The 22,087-nt window shown below is 49.4% G+C and overlaps 1 protein-coding gene across 2 annotated transcripts in view; it reads right to left on the bottom strand.

Moving 5' to 3' along the window:
- The window catches only part of HIP1 (huntingtin interacting protein 1), a 135,522-nt gene that overhangs the window by 38,594 nt on the left and 74,841 nt on the right, over positions 1 to 22,087 (bottom strand). For both annotated transcript variants that reach the window (XM_075013446.1, XM_075013447.1), the window contains exons 2-5: positions 17,535 to 17,598; positions 14,065 to 14,207; positions 12,892 to 12,948; positions 3,789 to 3,869 (exon numbers count right to left, since the gene is read on the bottom strand). In XM_075013446.1, coding sequence (XP_074869547.1) covers positions 3,789 to 3,869; positions 12,892 to 12,948; positions 14,065 to 14,207; positions 17,535 to 17,598 — 345 coding nt within the window. The remainder of the gene's footprint in view (positions 1 to 3,788; positions 3,870 to 12,891; positions 12,949 to 14,064; positions 14,208 to 17,534; positions 17,599 to 22,087) is intronic.

The raw sequence follows: 22,087 nt of genomic DNA on the forward strand, positions 1-22,087 counted from the left end.
TAGAACTGGAAGGGACCTCAAGAGATTGAGTCTGTTCCTGCCCAGAGGGCAGGGAACTGAACACGATTTAGACCATCCCCGATGGGTGTCTGTTTAACCCGCTCTTAAATATTTCCAGTGATGGAGATTCCATAACCTCCCTAGGTAACTTATTCCAGTGTTTAACCACCCAACAGTTAGGAATTTTTTTCCTGATGTCTAATCTAAACTTCCCTTTCTGCAGTTTAAACCTATCCTCAGAGGCTTAGGAGAACAATTTTTCTCCCTCCTCCTTGCAAGGTACTTGAAAACTGCTACCATGTCCCCTGTAGGTCTTCTCCTTCCTAAAGTAAACAAGCCCAGTTCTTTCAGTCTTCCCTCAGAGTACATGTTCCCTGAAAGGGACCTCTAATCATTCTTGTTGCTGGAAGGGCATAACAAGTGGAGTTCTGCAGGTATCCATTTTGGGACCGGTTCTCTTCAATATCTTCATTAACGATTTAGATATTGGCATAGAGAGTTGAAGGATATCAATGATAACGTGGAGGCAGCGGTGAGAATATGCGGGGAGTTGGGAAATTGGTTTAAAACAAGTAGAGATATGAGACAAGGAGATCCAATATCGTCAAGTATCTTCATTGCATATCTGGAGAGAGCGATAGACAAGATCAAGGAAGAGGTAGAAGGGATATCTGTGCATGGGAAAAGAATTAGCAACTTGAGGTTTGCAGATGATATAGTTATCATTGAGGAAGATGAAGAGAAGCTAGCAAAAACGGTGCGGGTGCTAAACGAAGAAGGGAAGCTGTACAGACTAATAAGAAAATAGGAAAAAAGATCAGTGTTAATGGTATTGAACTAGAAAATGTAGAGAAGTTCACATATCTGGGGATCAACATAACATATGATCTAGACTGTAAGAAGGAAATAGTGACTAGAATAGCGAAAGCAAGAGCGAATTTGAAGGCGATGGGTAAGATCTGGAAAAGCAAAGCGATTAGCTTAGGAATGAAGCTGGACGTCTTGAAAATGTGTGTATTCAGCAGGCTGTTGTACGGATGTGAGACATGGGTGATAATGAAAGGTTTGAAAAAAAGAATATTGGCATTCGAAAGGAGTTGTTATAGAAAGATTCTGAGAATAGGATGGCTGCAGAAGGTCACCAATGAGGAATATATAGGAAGATACAGCTGAAAGAGAACCTCCTGCAGAAGGTTATAAAACGCAAGCTACAACTATTTGGACATATTTGCAGGATGAACAACCAATGAAAAATCAAGATCCTGGTATTCGGCATAATGGATGGTTTGAATAGGAGAGGCAGACCCCACAGAGAATGGATCAATGATATAGTAGATTGGTGCAGATCTAGTCTACAGAAACTAAGCCACTCTGCACTGGACAAGGAAAAATGGAAGGAAATAGTGAGAGAGGCATCAGACACCAATGGGTGCTGAGCTCACGGTTATTGATGATGATGGTGATGAAGATAATGAAAATAGAGAGTGCACTTATTAAGTCTGCAAATGATACCAAGCTGGGTGGGGTTGCAACTGCTTTGAAGCATAGGCTCATAATTCAAAATGATATGGAAAAACTGGAGAAATAGTAAACAGAATGAAGTTTCCTAAGGACAAATGCAAAGTGCTGCACTTAGGAAGAAACAGCTTCATACATATAGAATGGGAAGCAACTGTCTAGGAAGAGGTACTGAGGAAAGGGCCTTGGGGTCATGGTGGACCACTAGCGAAATATGAATCAGTGGGATGCATTAACAGGAGCGTTGAGAACAAGACACTAAAAGTCATTCTTCCACTCTACTCAGCACTAGTTGGGCCTCAGTTGGAGAACTGTGTCCAGTTCTGGGCATCACATTTCACGACAGATGTGAAGAAATTGGAGAGGGTCCAGAAAAGACCAAGAAGAATGATCAGAGGTCTAGAGAACATGACCTAGGAAGAAAGGCTGAAAGAATTGGGCTTGTTTAGTCTGGACAAAGAGAAGATTGAGCGGGGACATGATAGTGGTTTCTAGGTCCCTAAAAGGGTGTCATAAGGAGGAGGGAGAAAACTTGTTCTTTTTGGCCTCTACAGATAGAGCAAGGAGCAATGGGCTTAAACTGCAGCAAGGGAGGTTTAGGTTGGACATTAGGAAAAGGCTCCTAACTGTCAGGGTGGTCAAACACTGGAATAAATTGCTTAAGGAGGTTGTGGAATCTCCATCTCTGGAGATATTTAAGAACGGGTTAGATAGATGTCTATCAGGGATGGTCTAGACAGTACTTGGTCCTGCCACGAGGGCAGGGGGCTGGACTTGATGACCTCTCGAGGTCCCTTCCAGTCCTAGTATTCTATGACACAGCAGATGCCTGGCATGGGGCAGTGAAAGGGACCATGCAAGAAATGCAGGACTAAGGCTGCCCATGAGAACGCCCTTTGGGAGGACAGATCCCCTCACCACAGGATCTGAGCACTGCAGAGTTCACCCTCTCAGGGTGTGTAATTCCATTCACACCAAGGAGAGTGTAATGAAGTAACCCCTGCGGCATCACAGCCTGTCACCTAGAGAAAAGAAACTTTGTCGCCTACTGTACCTAAAGGACAGCGAGCCCCTCTCGCTGTGAAGGCCACCTGCAGCTCCCTCCTGGTAGGCCCAAGGCCTGCCGGCTTGAGACCCTCCACTCAGCCGAAGTATCACCTGGAGGGACCTGCTTTGAAAGCACAGTGGGGAGGCCCCTTTCTACAGCCAGCAGAGTCAGTACAAGGTACCTCCTTCTCCCCAGCTGCCGCTGTTCTGGGAAGCGAAACAGAAGAGGGCCTACGCCTTCTGATTCATAGCCTGACTCCTGCCAAGTCCGCAACACTGCTTCGGAGTCTGACCGCCGTGGTCCCACAGTACTGGAAAGCATTTGCCACCATGGTGTCCAGACTAGGAGGGGCAGGCCTCATGTTCCCCTTCCTGGCCACTAGAGCCTCTTAACCACTTGCATGTGGTGCAGTGAGATCTTGGTATATGGAGGTCCCCGCCACTGCACCCTTCTGCAGTGCCCAGCCCAGGGCCCAGCTGCCACCTGAACCAGGGCAGGCTGGCTGGGGGTGCTGCATCCCAAGGGAGGAGCTCACAGCAGGGATCAGCATTTTCCAGCTAAGGAACGTTGTGATGACACAAGGAGGTCAACAGTCTATTTCACACTCCCATGCTCTGGGACAGCGTGCCCCTGGCCAGCAAGTGAAAGTCAAGGCCTTTTCCCTGGGCGCAGCAGGAGGGGGAGAGATGCTCAGAGCAGGGCAGTGCTAACGCAAGGGGTGGCAATGGGCTGGGTGGGAGGTTAGTGAAAGGTCACTCCTGGGATCTGCAAAGCTCAGGCCTGACACCACGCTTACAAGGACAAAAGCCCAGGCTCCGGCTCAGGTTTGAGCCCCAGCTCCCCTTCCACCCACACACAAATCGGCCTGACTGGGGTCAGCAAGCACCCAGGGCCAGTTCCTGCTGAGACTCAAGACTGGGCCTTGCAATTGTGCCGTGTGGCTGCAGCACAGGCAGTGCTGTCTGGACAAGCTAGCAGAGCTGTGAGACAGGAGCCTAGCAACTCTGCAGTGACCCTGGGTCCGCAAGCCCCAGCTCCACATGGACTCCGACCTAGTGTGCAGCACCGGCCTTCAGGAGCGATCACTCTGCTTCCCGGCCTCGCTTGGAGGAGGAGACGATACACTTGGGGGACCAAATGGGTGGGGCTGCAGGAGACTTCACCCACAGGGCTCCACTCACCGGAAGGGACCAGACCTGGGCTGCGGGAGGAGCAGACTTACTTTTATATGGAACTCCATTTTGGTTCTCAGCAGTTTGAGGTAGATGCTGCACAGCTGCCCGTAGCCTTCACTCAGGTGACCCTGCAGAAGAGGAGAAAGCAGGAAGTGAGGCACAAAAGTCTGATGCTAGTCAGACATCTCTGGCTGCTCTGGGAAGCCAAGGGACGCACCCTCCTTGCTGGAGAGGCTGCAGGCTTCTGCAATGGCATGACAACTTCAAGACAAAAATCTCCCCCTGTGCTTTCCACATTCCTCTCTTCCCTCTGTTTGGGTTTGTTTATTCACCCTGGCACACAATCTGCTCGTGTGGCTCAGCCTCTGCATGCGTCACCCCATTGTTTACTTACGGTGCAAATCTAAAGTCACCAGTCTTTCTAAGCCAATAAATAACTATCTGCTGTCCACATTCCCCCGTTCATAAGGCTCTCTCTTTCCTGAGGCATTCACCTAGTCCTTTTGATCACTCACCAAGCCTTATCTGGGGGGCAGGGCTATTGAGAAAGTCAGGGCAATACAAAGCCTGCTCCTAGCGGTCAAGGAGCTGAGTGAACAGGAGCAGCAAACAGGAGGTTTCGTAAGGAAGTTTAGTGGGGGTATTTGAAAGGGACTGGATACACTTGGCATTCTTTAAAACTGAACTAAAACTTAAGCCACTTAATTTAAATAAAACCCCTATTAGAATGTAGTTATCTGGGGGTGGAAAAACAGGCAGAAGCCCAGCAACAGAGTAAGGCTTATCCAATTTATTGCACCCAATGTAGCATGTATGATTACCTGCTTTCTGGGCAGGTGGTGTATGTGTGCATTCGGTGCAAGGAGCTCCTGGCCCTCAGTGACCACCTACAAACTTTGGAGGCCAGGGTGGCTGAACTGGAGGAGCTAAGGAAAGCAGAGGGGTATGGAGATGAGGCTTTCTGGGACACTGTAGAACAATCCACCACTAGTCAGACAGCCCCTGTACTGCTGAGGAAGGCGAAAGGCTCAGGAAAGGAGAACATCCAACTGAAGCAGAGGGAAATAATCCAGTAGTGGGGACCCTCCAACCAGATGATGTTGGAGTATCCTCTTCAACTGAGGATACTTCTCCAGGGGAGGGAACTCCAGTCATTAGGCAAAGGCAGGTATTAATAATGGGGGATTCAATCACTAGAAACACAGACAGCTAGGATTGTGATGACTGGGAGAAATGTGTGGTGACTTGCCTGCCTGGTGTGAAAGTTGCAGTGCTCTTGAGATATCTGGATAGACTTATGTGTAGTGCTGGGGGGCGGGGCTGGTGGTGGTGGAACATGTTAGTACCAATGACATATGGAAGGCTAGGGGAGAGGTCCTGGAGGCCAAACTTAGGCTGCTAGGAAAGAGATTGAAAACCAGGACCTCCACGGTAGCAGTCTCTGAAATATTTCTAGTTTCATGTGCAGAGCCTGGACCTGTAGGGTCCAATGCATGGATGAGATGATGGTGTAGGGAAGAGGGGTTTCAAAGGATGGGCTCCACCTAAAACAAAATGTAACCAGGTTGCTGGCAATTAACATTAAAAAGATCATAGAGCAGTTTTTAAACTAAGAGCTGGGAGACAGCTAACAGGTTTGGAGGGACACATGTATCAGAGAAGGATCTCTCCTATTAATAATAGGCATCACAGAAACTTAATGGTATGAGGACAATCTATGGGATAGTCATACCAGGGTACAAAAATACAGCAGAAGGACAGAACAGGTCATGCTGGTGGGGGAGTGGCAATATACGTGAAAGAATATGTAGAATCAAATGCAGTAAAAATCTTAAATTAACCAACATGTTGCGTAGAATCTGTATGGACAGTAATTCCCTGCTCTGATAGTAAGAATATATCAGAAGGGATATATTACCCATCACCTGACCAGGATAGGGATACTGACTAGGAAATGCTAAGGAAGATTACTGAGGCTATAAAAATAAAAAATACTCATTAATAGTGAGGGATTTCAACTATCCCCATATTGACTGGGTAGATGAAGTTTCTTGACACCTTAAATGACTGATGATTAGAGCAGTTGGTTCTAGATCTCACAAGAGGCGAGACAGTTCTTGATTTAGTCCTTAGTGGATCACAGGATCTGGTCCAAGAGGAACATACAGCTGCACCGCTTGGAAATAGTGACTATAACGTAACAAAATTTAACATCCACATGATGGGAAAAACACCACAGACACCCAACACTGTGGCATTTACTTCTGGAAACAGGAACTACGCAAAGATGAAGAGAACAAAATAAAAAAGCAGTCCTGTAGCACTTTAAAGACTATCGGCATGATTTATTGGTGATGTGCATTCATGGGACAGACCCACTTCTTCAGGATCTGGATATTCTGCTTTTTGTGGTGTGTGAAGATACAAACTAACACGGCTACCTCTCTGTGACTATTCATAGATGAAGAGGTTAGTTAAACAGAAATTAAAAGGTTCATGACCAAAAGTAAAATCCCTGCAAGCTGCATGAGAACTTTTCAAAGACATCATAATAGAGGCCCAAATTAAATAGAATAAGGAAAGCCAAAAAGGAGTGTCAAGAACAACTAGCCAAAACCTTCAAAAAGTAATAGCAAAATGTACATCAGAAGCAAGAAAACTGCTAAACAACCAGTCAGGCCATTGGATGACTGAGATGCTAAAGGAACACTCAAAGATTATCAGGTCATTGAGGAGAATCTAAACAACTTTACTTCATTCTTCACAGCTGAGGATGTTAGTGAGATTCCGAATCCTGAGCCATTCTTTTTACGTGATGAATCTGAGGAATTGTCCCAGATTGAGGTGCTATTACAGACGTTTTGGAATAAACTGAACAGTAACAGGTCACCAGGACCAGATGGCATTCACCCAAGAGTTCTGAAAACTATTGCAAAACTATTAATTGTGGTTTGTAACCTATCCCTTAAATCATCTTCTGTACCTCATGAGTGAAAAATTGCTAAAGTGACGCCAATGTTTTAAAAGGGCTCAACAGGTGATCTTGGCAATTACAGACTGGTAAGTGACATCAGAACTGGGCAACTTAGTTGAAACTATAGTAAAGAATAGAATATAATATGTTGGGAGAGGGGGTAAAATCAATATGGTTTCTGTAAAGGGATGTCATGCCACTAATCTACTAGAGCTCTCTGAGAGGGTCAACAAGCATATGGACAAGGGGGATCCAATGCACATAACATACTTAGGATTTCCAGAAAGCCTTTGACAAGGTCCCTAAACAAAACCTCTTACATAAAGTAAGCTGTCAATGGGGAAGAGGAAAGGTCCTCTCATGGATTGGTAACCGGTTCAAAGACAGAAAACAAACGGAAGGGATAAATGGTCACTTTTCAGATGGAAGTGAGGAAATCAGTGGTGTAACCCAAAGGTCCGTACTGGGACCAATCACATTCAACCTATTTATAAATGACCTGGAGAAAGGGGTAAAGAGTGAGATAGCAAAAGGAGAGGTTACTGGCCCTGTGCACTAACTGGAGTTCTTTGAGATGGTTGTCCCCATGGGTGCTCCACCTTAGGTGCATCAGCTCCGCTGCACCCACAGGCCAAAGATTTTCATAGCAGTGTCCCTCAGCCAGCTTCCCACGCATGCAGAGCACAGGCTCAAGATGCTTGTGACAGCTACTGCTCATATGTGGGCAGCCTGTCACCTCTGTTCTTCTCTGATCTGGACTCCTAGGTAGTAATCCGAAGCAGAGGGGAGGTGGGTGGGTGGGTGGTGGAGAACCCACAGGGATAACCATCTCAAAGAATTCGTTACTGCACAGGGTGAGTAACTCTTCTTCTTCTTTGAGTGTCCCTGTGCATGTTCCACCTTAGGTGACTGTAGAGCAGTTCCGAGGTTTGGATGTGGGACCTTTGGATTTTGTGTGTCGGCTGATAATAGTACAGAGTGGCTGAACTTGGTTTGAGAGTCAGAGTAGGACTGTATGACATAGTGACATGTAAAAGTACGTGCAGAGGCCCACGTTGCTGCTCTGTATAGGTATTCTATGGATACACCCTGGAGAAAGGCAATAGATGTGGCCATTGCCCACGTGGAATGTGCCCAAAGATTACCAGGAGCCTGTTTATCCATGTAAGCGTAAGCAAGTCTTACGCAGCTGGAAATCCACTTAGGGAGTCTGTTTGGCAATGGGCATGCCACAGGACCTGGTGGCCATGGAAACGAAAAATCGAGTTGTCTTATGGAAATCTTGCGTTCTTTGCAAGTAAAAGGCCTGTGTTCACTGAACGTCCAAAGTATGCAGGGACCTATGTTCATCATTGGCGTGTGGTTTGGGGAAGAATACCAGCAGGTAGACTGTTTCCTTACAATGGAACGAGGTGAGCACTTCCAGGATGAACTTAGGGTGTGTACATAGTACCTCTTTGTCTTTGCAAAAGGTTGCGTATGGAGGCTCTGACATGACAGCGCTGATCTCTCGTACCCCGCATGCTGCTGTTATCTCCACAAGGAAAGCTACCTTCCTGGAGAGATGTACAAGGGAGCAGGCGGCCAATGGTTCAAAGAGTTTCCCTGTGAGAAATGTGAGAGCTAAATTAAGGTCCCATGCCGGTGTTGGGTCCTTAATCAGGGGAAACAAGTTTTGAAGGCCCCTCAGGAATTGTTTGACTGAAGGGTGAGTAAAGACTGAACAGTCTTGAATCGGAAGGTGGAATGCCGATATGGCAGCTATGTAGACCCTGATAGTGCACATTGGTAGGTTCACTTGTTGCAGATAGGTCAAGTAAGTATTTGTGGACCCCCTGATTGCATTGGGTCACATGATTGTAACTGGCACCATGATACGACATGCTGCCACTTTTGAGAATGTCTTGTTGTTGGTCTTCTGCTGTTCTCTAGGATCATGCAAACCTGTGGTGGGCATAGGATCTCCTGGTCCATCTGCCAACCACGCACCGCGCATGCAGGTGGAAATGGTTGACAGCTGGGTGGAGCATCGAGCTGTTCTGTTGAGTGAGGAGCATCGGAGCAGGAGGGAAGCAGTGAGGACGACGCCTGCAGAGAAGCGGCAGATCAGGGAACCAGGTTTGTCTGGGACATCTGGGTGCTAGGAGGACAACCTGAGCGCCATCCCGCCTTATCTTGGCTATCACCCACTGACTGAGGTGTGTCGGTGGGAATGCATACGTTAAAGGTGCAGTCCATGGGATGGCGAATGCCTCCCCTAGACAGTTGCGGCCTATTCCATGTCTGGAGCGAAATGGGGGGCAGAGAAAGTTGGCAGCTGTGGCAAACAGGTCTATCACCGGGAAGCCCCACTTGTGGAAAGCGAGGTGGATGGAGCACTTGTTGATTTCCCACTCATGGCCTGTTGAGAAAACAAGACCGAGATTGTCTGCTGGGATGTGAGCCACGACAACGTGGACCTGATGGGGGATACATCGCTCCCAGAGTAGTATTGTTTCCAGGCAGGGCTGTTTTGAGCATAACCCACCCTGTTTGTTTATCTAACGCAGGGCTGTCATATGCTGCAGCGTTGGAGCTCTGAGTGGAGACTTGCATGCACGTGTACCGAACTGCTCTCACCTCAAGGAGACTGATGTGTCGCAGTTGCTTGTTTGGGGACTATGTACCCTGGGATAATTGGTCCCCGAGATGAGCACCCTATCCTAAGGAGGAGGTGTTTGATTGACCTGCTTGTGAGTGTAGGAGGGGTCTCTGGAAAGATACTCTTATGCACACACTGCCAGGTTGCATCCACCAGGTGAGGGAGCTCCTGACCTTGGCTGGGACGCTCAGTGACTTGCTCAGCAGGTGTAGGTGGGACCCGAATACCGCTATGCAGCAAGCCTGCATGGGTCTTATTTGTAAACGTGTGTGTACCACGGATATCACTGCTGCCAAGTGACCTATGAGGCACAGGCATTGCCTGGCAGGTACGGTCCGTGAAAGCTGCAGACCAGTGACAAGGTCTTGCATTGTCTTCAGCCTATGTAGCGGAAGAGAGGCTGTAGCAGTCTAGGAGCGCCCCTATGAATTTGAGTGTTGGTGTCAGTGTAAGGGTGCATTTTTACCTGGTAAACCACATTGGTCCCTCGTTTTGTGCCTGGGACTGGCCCCTTATCAGGCAATTGTCTAGATAAGGAAAGATGTTTACTCCCTTTGTTCTCAGGAATGCTGCTTTCTGCCTCTGCGAGATCGGTCTGAAAGGCCCCCGCAGCGAGGACAGCCTTGGGTTCTGTGCCAGTGTCCCAAGCACCAGACACAGTGAGAGTGGCTGTCTGACTGAGACACCACAGGCAGACCACTCTCTAAATCCCAGGAAACCCAGCATGAGCGAGCGGCTGGCTGCACGTTAAAGCGGAGCTGGCAAATGGCTGGGGCCGTTTAAGAAGCAGCCTTGTCAACAGCTCTCCTTGCTGTCAGTTTCTTTCTTAAGCGTTTGAAGTCTGTTTGACGTTTACAGAGCCTGTTTAAAGACTCTTCTTATCTCGATTGATTGTTTGTATGTTTGTTTTGCAGATCTGAGGAAGCGAGAGCGAAATGGACCAGCGCCAGTGGGGAGAAGAGAAGAACAGAGGTGACAGGCTGCCCACACACAAGCAGTAGTTGTCACAGGCACCTCGAGCCTGTGCTCTGCATAAGTGGTCATCTGGCTGAAGGGCACTGCCATGAAAATCTTTGGCCTGTGGGCACAGCGATGCTGACACCCCTAAGGTGGAGCATCCCTCGAAGAAGAATTTGCAGATAAGCTGCTCAGGATAGTTAAGACCAAAGCAGACTGTGAAGAGGTCTGAAAGGATCACACACAAATAGGCGATTGGGCAACAAAATGGCAAACTAATTTTAATGTTGATAAATGTAGAATAATGAATACTGGAAAAAATAATCCCAAACATATAATACCAAACAATTGGGACTAATTTAGCTATTACCACTCGAGAGTGAGATCTTCGAGTCATTGCAGATAGTTCTCTGAAAACATCCATTCAATGTGCAGTCAAAAAAGCAAACAGGATGTTAAGAATCATTAAAAAAGGAAGAGCGAATACAACAGAATATCCTACTGCTTCTGCATAAATTCATGGTACCTCCACCTCATGAATAATGTGTGCAGATGTGTCACCTCATCTCAGAAAAGATGTCTTGGCATTGGAAAAGGTTCAGAAAAAGACAACAAAAATTATTCGGGGTCTGGAATGGGTGCTGTATGAAGAGAGATTCAAAAGACTGGTGGGACTTTTCATCTTAGACAAGAGGACTCTGGGGGGAGTATGATAGAGGAGTATAAATTATGACAGGTATGGAGAAAGTGAATAAGAAAAACGATATTTACTTGTTCCTATAAAATAAGAACTAGGGGTCACCAAATGAAATTAATGGGTAGCAGATTTAAAAGAAACAACAGGAAAATTTTCGTCATGCAGTGCACAGTCCACCTGTGGAACTCCTTGCAAGAGGACGCCATTAAGACCAGGACTTAAACAGCTTCAGTATAGAATTAGATAAATTCATGGAGGTTAGCTCCATCGGTACCTATTAGAGAGGATAGGTAGGAAGGTAGAGTCTGTTTGTCAGAGGCTGGAAATGGATGACAGGAGAGGGATCACACAGTGACTGCCTGTTCTGTTCACTCCCTCTGGGGCATCTGGCATTGGCCACTGTCAGAAGACAGGATACTGGGCTCGATGGACCTTTGGTCTGACCTAGTGTGGTTGTTCTTATGCTCCCAGCTTCTGAGCTCTGCTGGCCGCCCACCGAACAGAGGTGCAGCTCCTCCAGTATTGGACCCATAAAGGCATTTATCCAACTAGCCAGGTCACTGCAGGCAACACAACTGCTGCCATACCAAGCCAGTAGTGGTGTTGGCATTTATACCACGTCCATCTTTGCCTGCTAGAGAGTGATTATCAGCAGATTCATAAAGACCACTGGGAAAGGGAAAAAGCCTTCACAAAAACTAGGGAATGAATCTTTACAACGTATGGCATGCGCCTGGCCATGCATCACAGACTCAGGATGCCCTCCCAGACTCTAGGAAAACATTACCCACATACAAGGAGGCATCTTGGCATGTGTGCCATTGCCACCTTTGTCCATGTCCCTGATCTATGGCATGATAAGGCTCAGAAGAACTAGCTCCCAAGATCTGACCTCTACTAACATAACCCTGAAGAACGATCTGATGTTTAAAAAAAAAGTGTGTGAACAGGCTCAGCCACCCTCTAGGAGGGTCACGGTAAGGTGTGTAGAAGATGCATGCAGTCAGTGACTAACTGGCAGCCCCCTGCCCTGGATGAAGCATTATTCAGCCAGTAACTGGGACACTCAGCTAAGTTAGCTGCTGGACTGGGTGAGTCCCTACCCAGACCAGCTGGCTTTGATACCAGTGTTGCAATTTTAAGTTTTCTGCTTCTCCAGAGCTGGGTTTAAACACCACCTTGGTACAGGGGAGGGGGTTTAATTAGCCTGGACTTTTATTAACTTTAACCATTCCTGCTGAATGCAAAATTCTGCCATGGAAATCAACTGGGAGCCCTTCATGCACATCTGAGGCTGGATCTGGCCCTACCCGCATGCTTCAGCTATGAGACCAGGGGATCCCCCAGCCTACCAAGTTACAGGACACAGGCTGAATTCCTCCCCTCTGCAAGGCCACCCCGGACAGAGAGGGCTGGCACTTCTAGGGCAAGATGTTCTGGAGCTACGAGAAGACAAGATGGTAGAAAAATCAAGCAGAGCTAGGTTTCCCAAACATCCAGGACTTTAAATCTGACTGATTTTTACTCTGTGCCCTAGAGACATGCCACCAAGAGCATAACAACCCAGAGCCTGGTCTCTCTTGGGGGAGATGCCAATCACACTGACAATGGGGAGCCAGCTGCAGTTTGAAAGCATTTCTCTGTTGAGACAGGCTCTCACCGCTTGCAGCCCATGGAGAGGCATGCTCTGGGTAGTCATAGGGCAGGGTAAGGAGGAAGGAAGCCAACTGCCCTGCTCCAGTCAAACTCTGCCCATTGCTCCACGGGCAAAGTACCAGCAAACCATCACCAAGGACTGTTCTTCCTTTAAGAGGTGCAGCCCAGCATGTGCACCAGTTGGGGTCCAGTGGGAAACTCTCCCATGGCAAGCCAGCCACTCACCCACATCCTGCTCATGTCGCTCAGCTCGTTTTTATACCTCACAGAGTCTTTCAGGACCTGGAAGGGGGAAAAGAATATCAAGGTGATGTTTTTGAAGAGCAAAGAAGGGCACAGAAGCTGCAAGAGAATCAGCCACATTCACAGGCTTCTGAGTCCCAGCACCAGTGGGCCATGTTTGATCTAGATTAGAGCATGAAACAAGGCTCAGAATTCCTGGGTTCTGTTCCCAGCTGTGTCAGATTGGTTGTATCATCATGGGCAAACCACAGTCTTTCTGTATCTCCCATCTGTACTCTGGCAAGGACCATTCCAACATAACCGCCTCACGCAGGCCTTAACCTGTCCCTGTAACTGGCTTGAGGATCTCTAACGGAAGAGAGAGGGAGACATGGCATGGCTTATTTGAAATCCATGTGGCTGAGGCAGTGGTGTCCCAGGTGAGCAGAGAGCTGCCTGATTTGCAGGGAATGGTGAGGGATGCATGAGTAGGCCTGGGGCTAATACCTGCTCCCTTCTCAGGGCTCAGCTTTCAGAAGCTTTAATTCTTTCTACTGCCGTCTGGCTACTGGTCTGATGCAGAGCTGGGCCTGACAGCACAGAGGAGCGCACAGGGGCCATGGCAAATCAGGGTCGGCATTCTGGGGCTCAGACTTCTTAAGGAAGGGTCTGAAATGAGTATGATGTAGGGCGGGCTAGAAAAAGAGAGGGTGAGGGAATGAAGGCAATAAATGTAGACATATTCCCACTCGGTTCACTACCTTGCGCCCTGTACTTTCCAGTGACAAGGGCAGCCTTACCAACTCCAGGAGTGCACAAATCATGAGAACAGCTGAAAAATCAGATTTTTTAAAAGTATTAAATGACTGGTGCTTTTCTGGACTTTCCAAGCTTTGGAACCTTTAAGATTTGTTTTTGTTTTTTTTTCCCCCCACTGGAACTGGTGTTTTTTAAATGCAAGCTGAGATTCTCATTTAATCACAGGACTCCAGGAGCTGGGGCCCTAAGGAAAAACACTAACATATCCTGAAATCCATAAGTCACAACAGTTGGCAACACTTAGGTGGCCCCTCAGGTCACCTTATTGCTGGCCCGGAAGGGACCGAAAGGACTTGAAGCCATCACAATATTCCCCTCCTGTACCACCCACTACTAGAGACATAAGCTGGCACATACGTTTGAGTGTCCATCACGGAGGAGTTTGTGGAACACGTGGCAGAACTTCCAACACAGCACGGCATTGCTGGAGAGGGGCAGCCGGTTCACGACGGACCAAAAGGTCTGGGCTCCTTTCTCGTGGTGGGTTCCCAGGATGCATGGTGAGAGGCAGGCTAAGGAAAAGTCACAACCCCTGAGCTCAGAGTGCGCAGAAGTGAGATGAACACCCACAGAACAACAGCTCAGAGACCATGAGGCTTGCTGACTACCTCCAAGAAGCTTCCACATTCCATTCTGGATCCCACAGACTGTGCGAAGGGTTAGAGAGCAACCAAGAGCTCTCGCCCTGTTGAGAGACTTCTACCCATGCAATGAGACAACCAGTATTCATCAGGAAAAGGCACTAGGCACCTGACGTGCACAGGGCCTGCTGTGGTGAGGAGAGGAAGCAGGATCCTTTCAGGGCACCAGCCTACAACAGGATTCCCAACCAAAGCCAGCTAGCAGAGCCTCCAGAACCAATGGCTGCTCTTCATCTCTCCTGGCTGCTTTCTTACCCTGCTCTCACCAGAACTGTCCCAAACCCTTCTACCACACCCACCTCTGCTCTGCACATTTTGCCCCTCATCAGCAGGGTTTGTGGCCTGGGCCTTCAGGTCCCTGCCCCACACTGCTGTGGGCTGGCAGCAGCTGCCCCTGTCTACATGGAGCAGCCATTACAGGCAGATGACCAACTGTAACAGGGTTAACTCCAGTGTTTGCTAGAGCAAAAGAACAGGGTGTGTGTGAGGGAGAGAGATTACTGAGTTCAAGTCCTGGCTCTGGGAGGAGAATTTGGCCTAATGGACAGAAAGGCAGCTGCAGAGAGGACAGCCAAGAACACAGGTTTGGCCCAGCCCATCTAAATGGCAGTCTGGCTGCATGAGAGACACTTGTGCTAGATCTTTAGATTTTAATTGTTAGATGGAAATTCTACACCACTCTGCCTCACGTGACCCTGTGCAGTTTCTTAATCCAGAGGGGAGGAGCTGATACTTGCCTGCCTCCTAAGTTCAGGGGCTACGGGCTAGGTCAATAATAAGGGTTCTGCCTTGAACTCACCTGAACTCCAGCCTTCTACACTCTCCCTCAATTATTGCTTCACAGGGGAGGTGAACTTGCTTCTCATTGCCCACCTCAATGGGGCAGTGCACCAAATATCCTCATGAAATGGAAATGCAGAATGCTCTGCAAAATCCAGTACTCTTGAGAGCTCTACCTACAGGTCCTGTCATGAGGCCAGTGGCTGTTCTCTACCGAGCACTTCCTACAAAGCAGAATGGCCAGGCTAAGTCTTGCTACAAACTGGGAATGCAGAAAGGAGATCGGCAGCGTCAGGCAGCCTGCTGCATCAAGTAGCTAACAGACAAAAGGACTGCAGTGGAGCTTTATCTCCAGGGCCCAGGATACCCCGGCACCAGCAGCTTTCCCTTTTAAAACAGGCTTGAGATGAAAAAACAGACGAGCCTGCATCAGCCCCTGCAAAACACCACCTGGGAACAGCCCCATACCAGACATTCCTCTAATCAATAAATCCAGTGCCTGCTCCTTTAAGATGCTGGAGCTTTTCTGCAAGCAGGTGGAATGAGCGTAGCTCCCACCAGCCTGCCAGCCGAGCTCCCCAGACATCAGATAGCCAAGCTACAGTCCAGCGCTCAAGCCTCAACCAGGCAGCAACCAACTTCTAAGGGTCGGGCCATTCTACTCTTTCCCATTCCAGTGCTTCACCACTCTCCTGGTGAAATAGTTTTTCCTAATATCCACCCTAGATCTCTCCCTCTGTAACTTGAGACCATTGCTCCTTGTTCTGCCATCTGTCACCACTGAGAACAACCTCTCTCCACCCTCTTTAGAGATCCCCTTCAGGCAGTTGAAGGCTGTCATCAAATTCCCTCTCACTCTTCTCTTCTGTAGACTAAATAAGCCCAAATCCCTCAGCCTCTCCTCCTAAGTCCCCTAATTACTTCTGTTACTGGACCCTCTCCAATGCATCCACATCCTTTTTGTAACAGAGTGCCCAGAACTGGATACAATATTCCAGATGTGGCCCCACCATCGTCATACGTGAATAATCACTTCCCTAGCTCTGCTGGCAGTGCTCCTACTCATGCAGCCCAATCTGCCTTTAGCCTTCTTGGCTACAAGGGCACATTGTTGACTCACGTCCAGCTCCTCATGAACAGTAGTGCCCAGGTCCTTTTCTGCAGAACTGCTGCTTAGTCAGTCGGTCCCCAGGCTGTCGCAGCGTCTGGGGTTCTGATGACGTAAGTGCAGAACTCTGCACTTGTCCTTGTTAAACCTCATCAGATTCGTCTTGGCCCAAATCCTCCTCATTCTTTAGGTCTCTCTGGACCCTACCTCTACCCTCCAGTGCATCTACCTTTCCCGCTTTCCAGCACCACACCTTCCCTCCTCCTGGGACCCTCTCAGGACAATCCTCCCTCACATACACTGGGACTGAGCCCCTTGGGCACCCAGGAAAATTAGTCTCTTCAGGTCTGTCCCTCTGTCCAGGCTGGTGTGAGGCCCTGGGCTCTCTCGTTATAGGAAACATCACCCTAGAGCAAGCTCCCTAGCCCCAGCACTGCCAGGAATGACTCCCCCCGAACACATCTCAGCTTTACTTCAACTAAAGGCCCCAGAACCCACCAGTCCCCACAGCCTTTAGGCTGAACTCTCTCCTGTCTCTGGCCTGGCCCTGGAGCTGGGTGATGCAGACTAACAGTCCATGGCTTCCAAAAAGCAAAACGCTGCCCCGTTCTCCCTACAGTGCAATGATTTGGAGGCTGCACTTGTTGGCTTCCTGCCAGCTGCAGAGCTGCCAAAATACACACTCTTCTTCAGCAGGAATGTAACCATTCAGACCTTTGGGATGTCCAGGCTCAAGCACACCTGGTCTGTATAACAGTGCTAAAGCTTGTCACGGTGGAGGGAGCAAGCGAGGAATGACAACTCTCCCACTTCCTGCAGCGACAACTCCGCTGCCTGGCTAGGCCTTTCCATGCTAACATATCCCACCACTGCTGCTCCTGGGGCAGCTCCAGGGGGTGCAGAGGTGGGAGCAACAGGTGCAGCCACAACCCCAAGCAGCCACTCGGCAGAGGCCTGCTCAAATAGCAGGGCTGCAGCACCGGTGAGTGAATGGGTAGCACTGTACCTGAATTGCTCCCCACTGCCCTTCCTGGCCCACTCGAGCGAGTCCCTCCATCCATCCTCTTGCAGTGCAAAGGGGATCCCAGGGGGGCTTTGGCTTTTTCCCCCACTCCATTCAGCGGAGGGGAATCTCTGTGACATCTTTGTCGCAGCCAATCCCTGAGGGACTTTTGCTGTGATGCCTGGTCTATGCCCCCTTCCACAGCAGCATCTCCACCTGGCCTCAGGCTCCTTCCATCCAATCTCCAGCCGACTCTCAAACTTGCTTGTCCTGCTGTCAGCTCTGAAAAGGATATTTCTGGCGTGTTTCTCCTTGACAGCCACTTCCTGCGTGTTAATGGCCTTATTGATGCTGACAGTCTGAAAAACACAAAAGGGGGTAGTCTGGGTCACAGGCTGATTCAAATCCACCCACCGCCCTGCACACAGCTCCCTTTGCTTCCTGCACCTGTTGATAGCTGGTATCGATCCAGGCGCCTGTCTCTGGACAAGGCAGCTCTCCCATACCAGCTGGGCTCTGCTGATTCCCAAATGCTCTTCTGGAAGCTACCATACTCAGCTGACGCCAGGATTCGTTTACCCAGCACAATAACAAGTCAATTAAGCAGTGACCACAAAGAAGAATGCCCCCACGCACCTGCCCCTCTGTGTCGAGGACAAGGCAAAGGAAAACAAAGACAAAAGTCAGACCCATTTCCTTGCCTTTGGACAATGGCCCTGGAGCCAGCAGAATCTGGCCCAAGGTGGGGCTGGGAGTCCCCATGCTGTTGGTGTGAAATGCAGAGGCCAAGGGTGCAATACCGTTCCAGGCAGAGCACACAAGGGAACCAGCCTTGGATCCCACGGCACATGAGAGATGGGACAGTTCTTTAGCGCTGCCAATGTAGCCTTGAAAAGGCAAAAGGAATACTGGGTGGCAGGTGAAAGGGGAGGAGTAACAGAGCCCAGGACAGGGAAAAAGGAGCAAACCCAGCTCCAGGCCCTGGATTGTCACCCTTCGCTGGGAAACAAGGCAGGACAGGAACCACCACGTTGACCTTTCCTGAGAGGGGCAAGTCAGAGCCAAGGGCACTATTGTCTCTCTGATTCTATGCAAGCCTGCACAGGGATGCAGACAAAACCCCAAACCACTGAGCAAAGTCCCCTCCTCCACACTCTGCTCACCCGGTGCCTGGGGCAATCTCCTGACCCTTGACATGTTCCCATCTCTCCTGCTTTCCCCCTTTGGCACTTGCCCAGGGGTCTGAAGTAGTCCGTGATCCGCTGCTGCTTCCTTCCAGATCCCAAGAAAATTTTGACTCGGCTCTGGGAGGACTCCGAGTCCCAGCCAATCAGTACCACTGCCTTATCCTCTAGCTGTGGCACCAAGGCCTTGCTGACTGGCCGGGGGCACAGCCAGAGGAATGGCCATTAGGCTGCAGAGCTGCCCCAAGGACCAGCAGGGTCCCTCTGAGGCGATACAGCTGTGATCCGATATGACTGCCACACCTGTCCACCTGCCCCTCAGCACCTGTATTATGGTAGTGCTTGGTAACCCCAGCCGAGGACCAGAACCCCACTGTGCTAGAAGCTGTACTGATGTAATAAACACCTACCCCAGGGAGCTCCCCGCACACCCCCCCACCCCCGGGCAAGGCAGGTGGCTGCAGTGACCAGCAGCCCAGCAGAGTTTGGCAGCAAAGCTAAGGTCTCAGTTTGCCACGTACCCAGCCCGAGCCTGCCAGGAGTGGTGTGCCTGAGAAAATGCGCTCTACAGGTGGGGTTTAAAGCAGCAGGGGTGGCACCTTGTGTGCGCTGAAGGTGTGTCTGGGCTCCAGCCCTGCCCTCCTCACAGCCACAGCTGCCAGAAGAAATGCCACCCCTGCACATCACTGGCTTCCAACACTGCTTGGGCCTGCCCACCCCTGCCCGCTAACGGGACCCGGCTCGTGCTGGGTGGGTGCACCCACAGGGGCGTGGCACGTCCTAACGCTGTGTCACAGGGGCAGGATGGACTGGATGTCTGCATCCCTCTCAAGGTACAAAAGGGAGTGGAGCAGGTGCATCCAGGACTCAGCTTTCCCCTGACACACACCACTCCGGTCCAGAGGACAGCCCCACTTCAATGGCCCCGACCGCACTCTGCTTCACGTGGTCTCCAAGCCAGCGGCTGTCTGAAGTGCGAGTGCCTCACCACGCTGTTAGCCCTGTTCATGATGGCTGAATCTGCTCCACAGCACGCTGGGGACAGCACAGGGTAGGGCAGGCTCCAGTGCTCCCAGAGCTACGTACAAGGAGAGCTGCCGTGGTGCTTGCCCCTCAAACAACAGCTGCACTATATCCTCCTCCCACACAGGACTGGGGAGTGCAGAGTCCCCAGGCCAGGACAACGCCTGGCTCTTCACCCCCTGATTAACAGTGCAGCCACACACAGGCCATTTCCCCTCCCTGTGCCCATTCCAGGACCCTGAACAATCTCTCAGGACACTGTGAGGTTGGTGCACTGTCCATGTGGCAAAAGTGCACTGGGTTTAATTAAATCAATTGCGGTTTGAATTAGTTTCAAAGCTACTCAAACTGGTTCACAATCTCCATGCAGGGACTTGCACTGATTTAACTAAACCAATTTAGAAACCCACTTAGTTAAATTGGTGCCACTGGTGTGCAGCCTCGGACGGCTCTTTTAAATTGCAGAGTGCCAGAGAAACATAGCTGAAGAGGTTCTCCATACATTAATGGGAGAAACAGGCTGGCTCAGCACACTCGGGAAATAATTACCAACTTAAACCACTTAAAGTGGTGGGACTAATTCCCTCCTACTGCCTGATATACTTACAGTCAGAATGGTACTAAAATCTTCTGTCTCAGGACAATACCCATTATCCTCACACAGAAAACGACATCAGAGAGATGGTAGCAGAAGCTACTGCTCTCCGGAGTAGTGAGGAGAGTGCACCGAGGGCTTTTGCATTTACACAAAACATACAGACCCTTCTGCACAAGCAAAGCGGGGCCAAGTGTTGCCCACAGCAAGCATCTCTTTATCCCTTGCAACGGTCTTGTAGTCACAGGTAGCAAAAGCTCCAGTCGAGACTGAGAAGCACTTTTCAGTCAAACCCACTGCAGAGAAGTTCCTTTTAAGGTTGAAACCCTCCCCCCAACCCTTCCTCCTCCCACCCCACACACAGTTCTTTCCCTCATGTTTCACGCAAGGCACGCGTAGAGGAACTATGGCTCATCAGGACTTCTCATCGAGGAAGGAAAATCAAGCCTACCTGGCAGAAAGGATGCTTAGGATTTTTAAGGTTGTACAGATTAATAGAGAACTATATTTTAAGACTGAAAGGGACCTTTAGATCAGCTCATCTGACCTCCCATAGAACATCACCCAATTCCCCCTGTGCAATTCATTGTCAGACTTATTAGGGTGCCTTTAAAGCTGCAGCATGTTGGGGGCCTGGCCAGCCACTCATCTTTCAGAGGCTGCCCAGCTCTAGAGATGTCTGACCTCTACCATGTTGTCACTGTTCCCTTCTGCCTCCCCTCATGGGCTCCATAGCCTAGCCACCCAATCCTCCCTGGAGCATTGGGACAAATGGGAAGGTGGGGTAATACCTTTTTCTGGACATTCCCACCATCCAGTTAACTACAATCTTTTCACAGTAGATAACTCTTGAGACCCAACCAGTGTTCTCTATGTTTTTCCATCCATGGGTAGAATAAGTGTAATTATATGTGCACCAAGGCATATGTGGATCTGCACCGCCAATAGAAACACCTGGTGCTCTCTAACAGGTGGTTGTGGGAGCTCTGCTGATCGGCTGGGAGGCACCTGAATGGTGAATGGCCGCCCCAGTGCTCAGCTTACAGGGAACATGGGACCTAACTCAAACCATCTTGCCTGAAGGGGTTGAAACCGTAGACAGTGGGCCCTAGAAAGTCCCCAAGAATGCTAAGGAAACAGGAAGTGAATTGGCAGGAGGGCTGGAGAGCCAATGGCAGCTGAGTGTGGGCTCTTGAACAGGAAGCAGTGACCTTCCTCTTCCTGTTGTGTCACCAGAGCAAAGCCTGGAAGGACACGAATTGAGCCAGGTGTAGAGAATCCAGCGACATCCATGGCTAGCCAAAGTCTAAATCTTCAAATAGATTTGTGAGCAGAACAGGGACTGTTTAGTCAGACGTGATCGGGTTATTTGTGGGTTTGTCGGACTTCTCGGTGCTGAGCAGGTTAACTGCGCCTTTACATTGTAGCTTTCAAAGTGAATCCCAGGGAAGCAATTTGGTGGTTTTAAATTTTATTTTTTTTAGGTGCTCCATAAACTCCTAGCTACCAAATAGTGTATTGTGTTGTTTTAAATAAAAATCATCCTTTTAAGACCATGATCTGATTTCTGTGTCCTAGAAGGCAGGAAGTTGTGTGTGCAGGGGACTAAGCTAGCAAAGCCAAACCCCTAAGAGAAATTAGTTTTCAAGCTCTCCCCAGAGTGAGGGTTAAAAGAGCTTCACAGTACCTCACAGGAAGGAATTCCCAAATGCACCTCCTTGGGTTTCCAAAGGGGTTTTTTCATTCGATTGGTGGCAGTGACGATAATCCAAGGCCAGGAAATCTGTGACGATGGGGAACTCGTAACACACTTCTTTTGTGGCAAGGTATTTTAAAGTCTCTTGTGCACCCCCACCTCCTGCACGCGAAGTGCAAGGGTGGGGAACAACCTTGACAAGCATCTTTCAGAGTGGCTGAGTGTTCACATGCTGAAGCTACACTGAGCTCCCTTCGGAGCAGTCCAGTGGACGGGTGATGGGAGGGAACTAGATAGCATAGGGACCACCGAACTGGATTACACCAGGGGGCTCCCCAGCTCAGTACCCA

Source organism: Carettochelys insculpta, chromosome 19, assembly GCF_033958435.1.
Source record: "Carettochelys insculpta isolate YL-2023 chromosome 19, ASM3395843v1, whole genome shotgun sequence".
Lineage (NCBI taxonomy): Eukaryota > Metazoa > Chordata > Testudines > Carettochelyidae > Carettochelys > Carettochelys insculpta.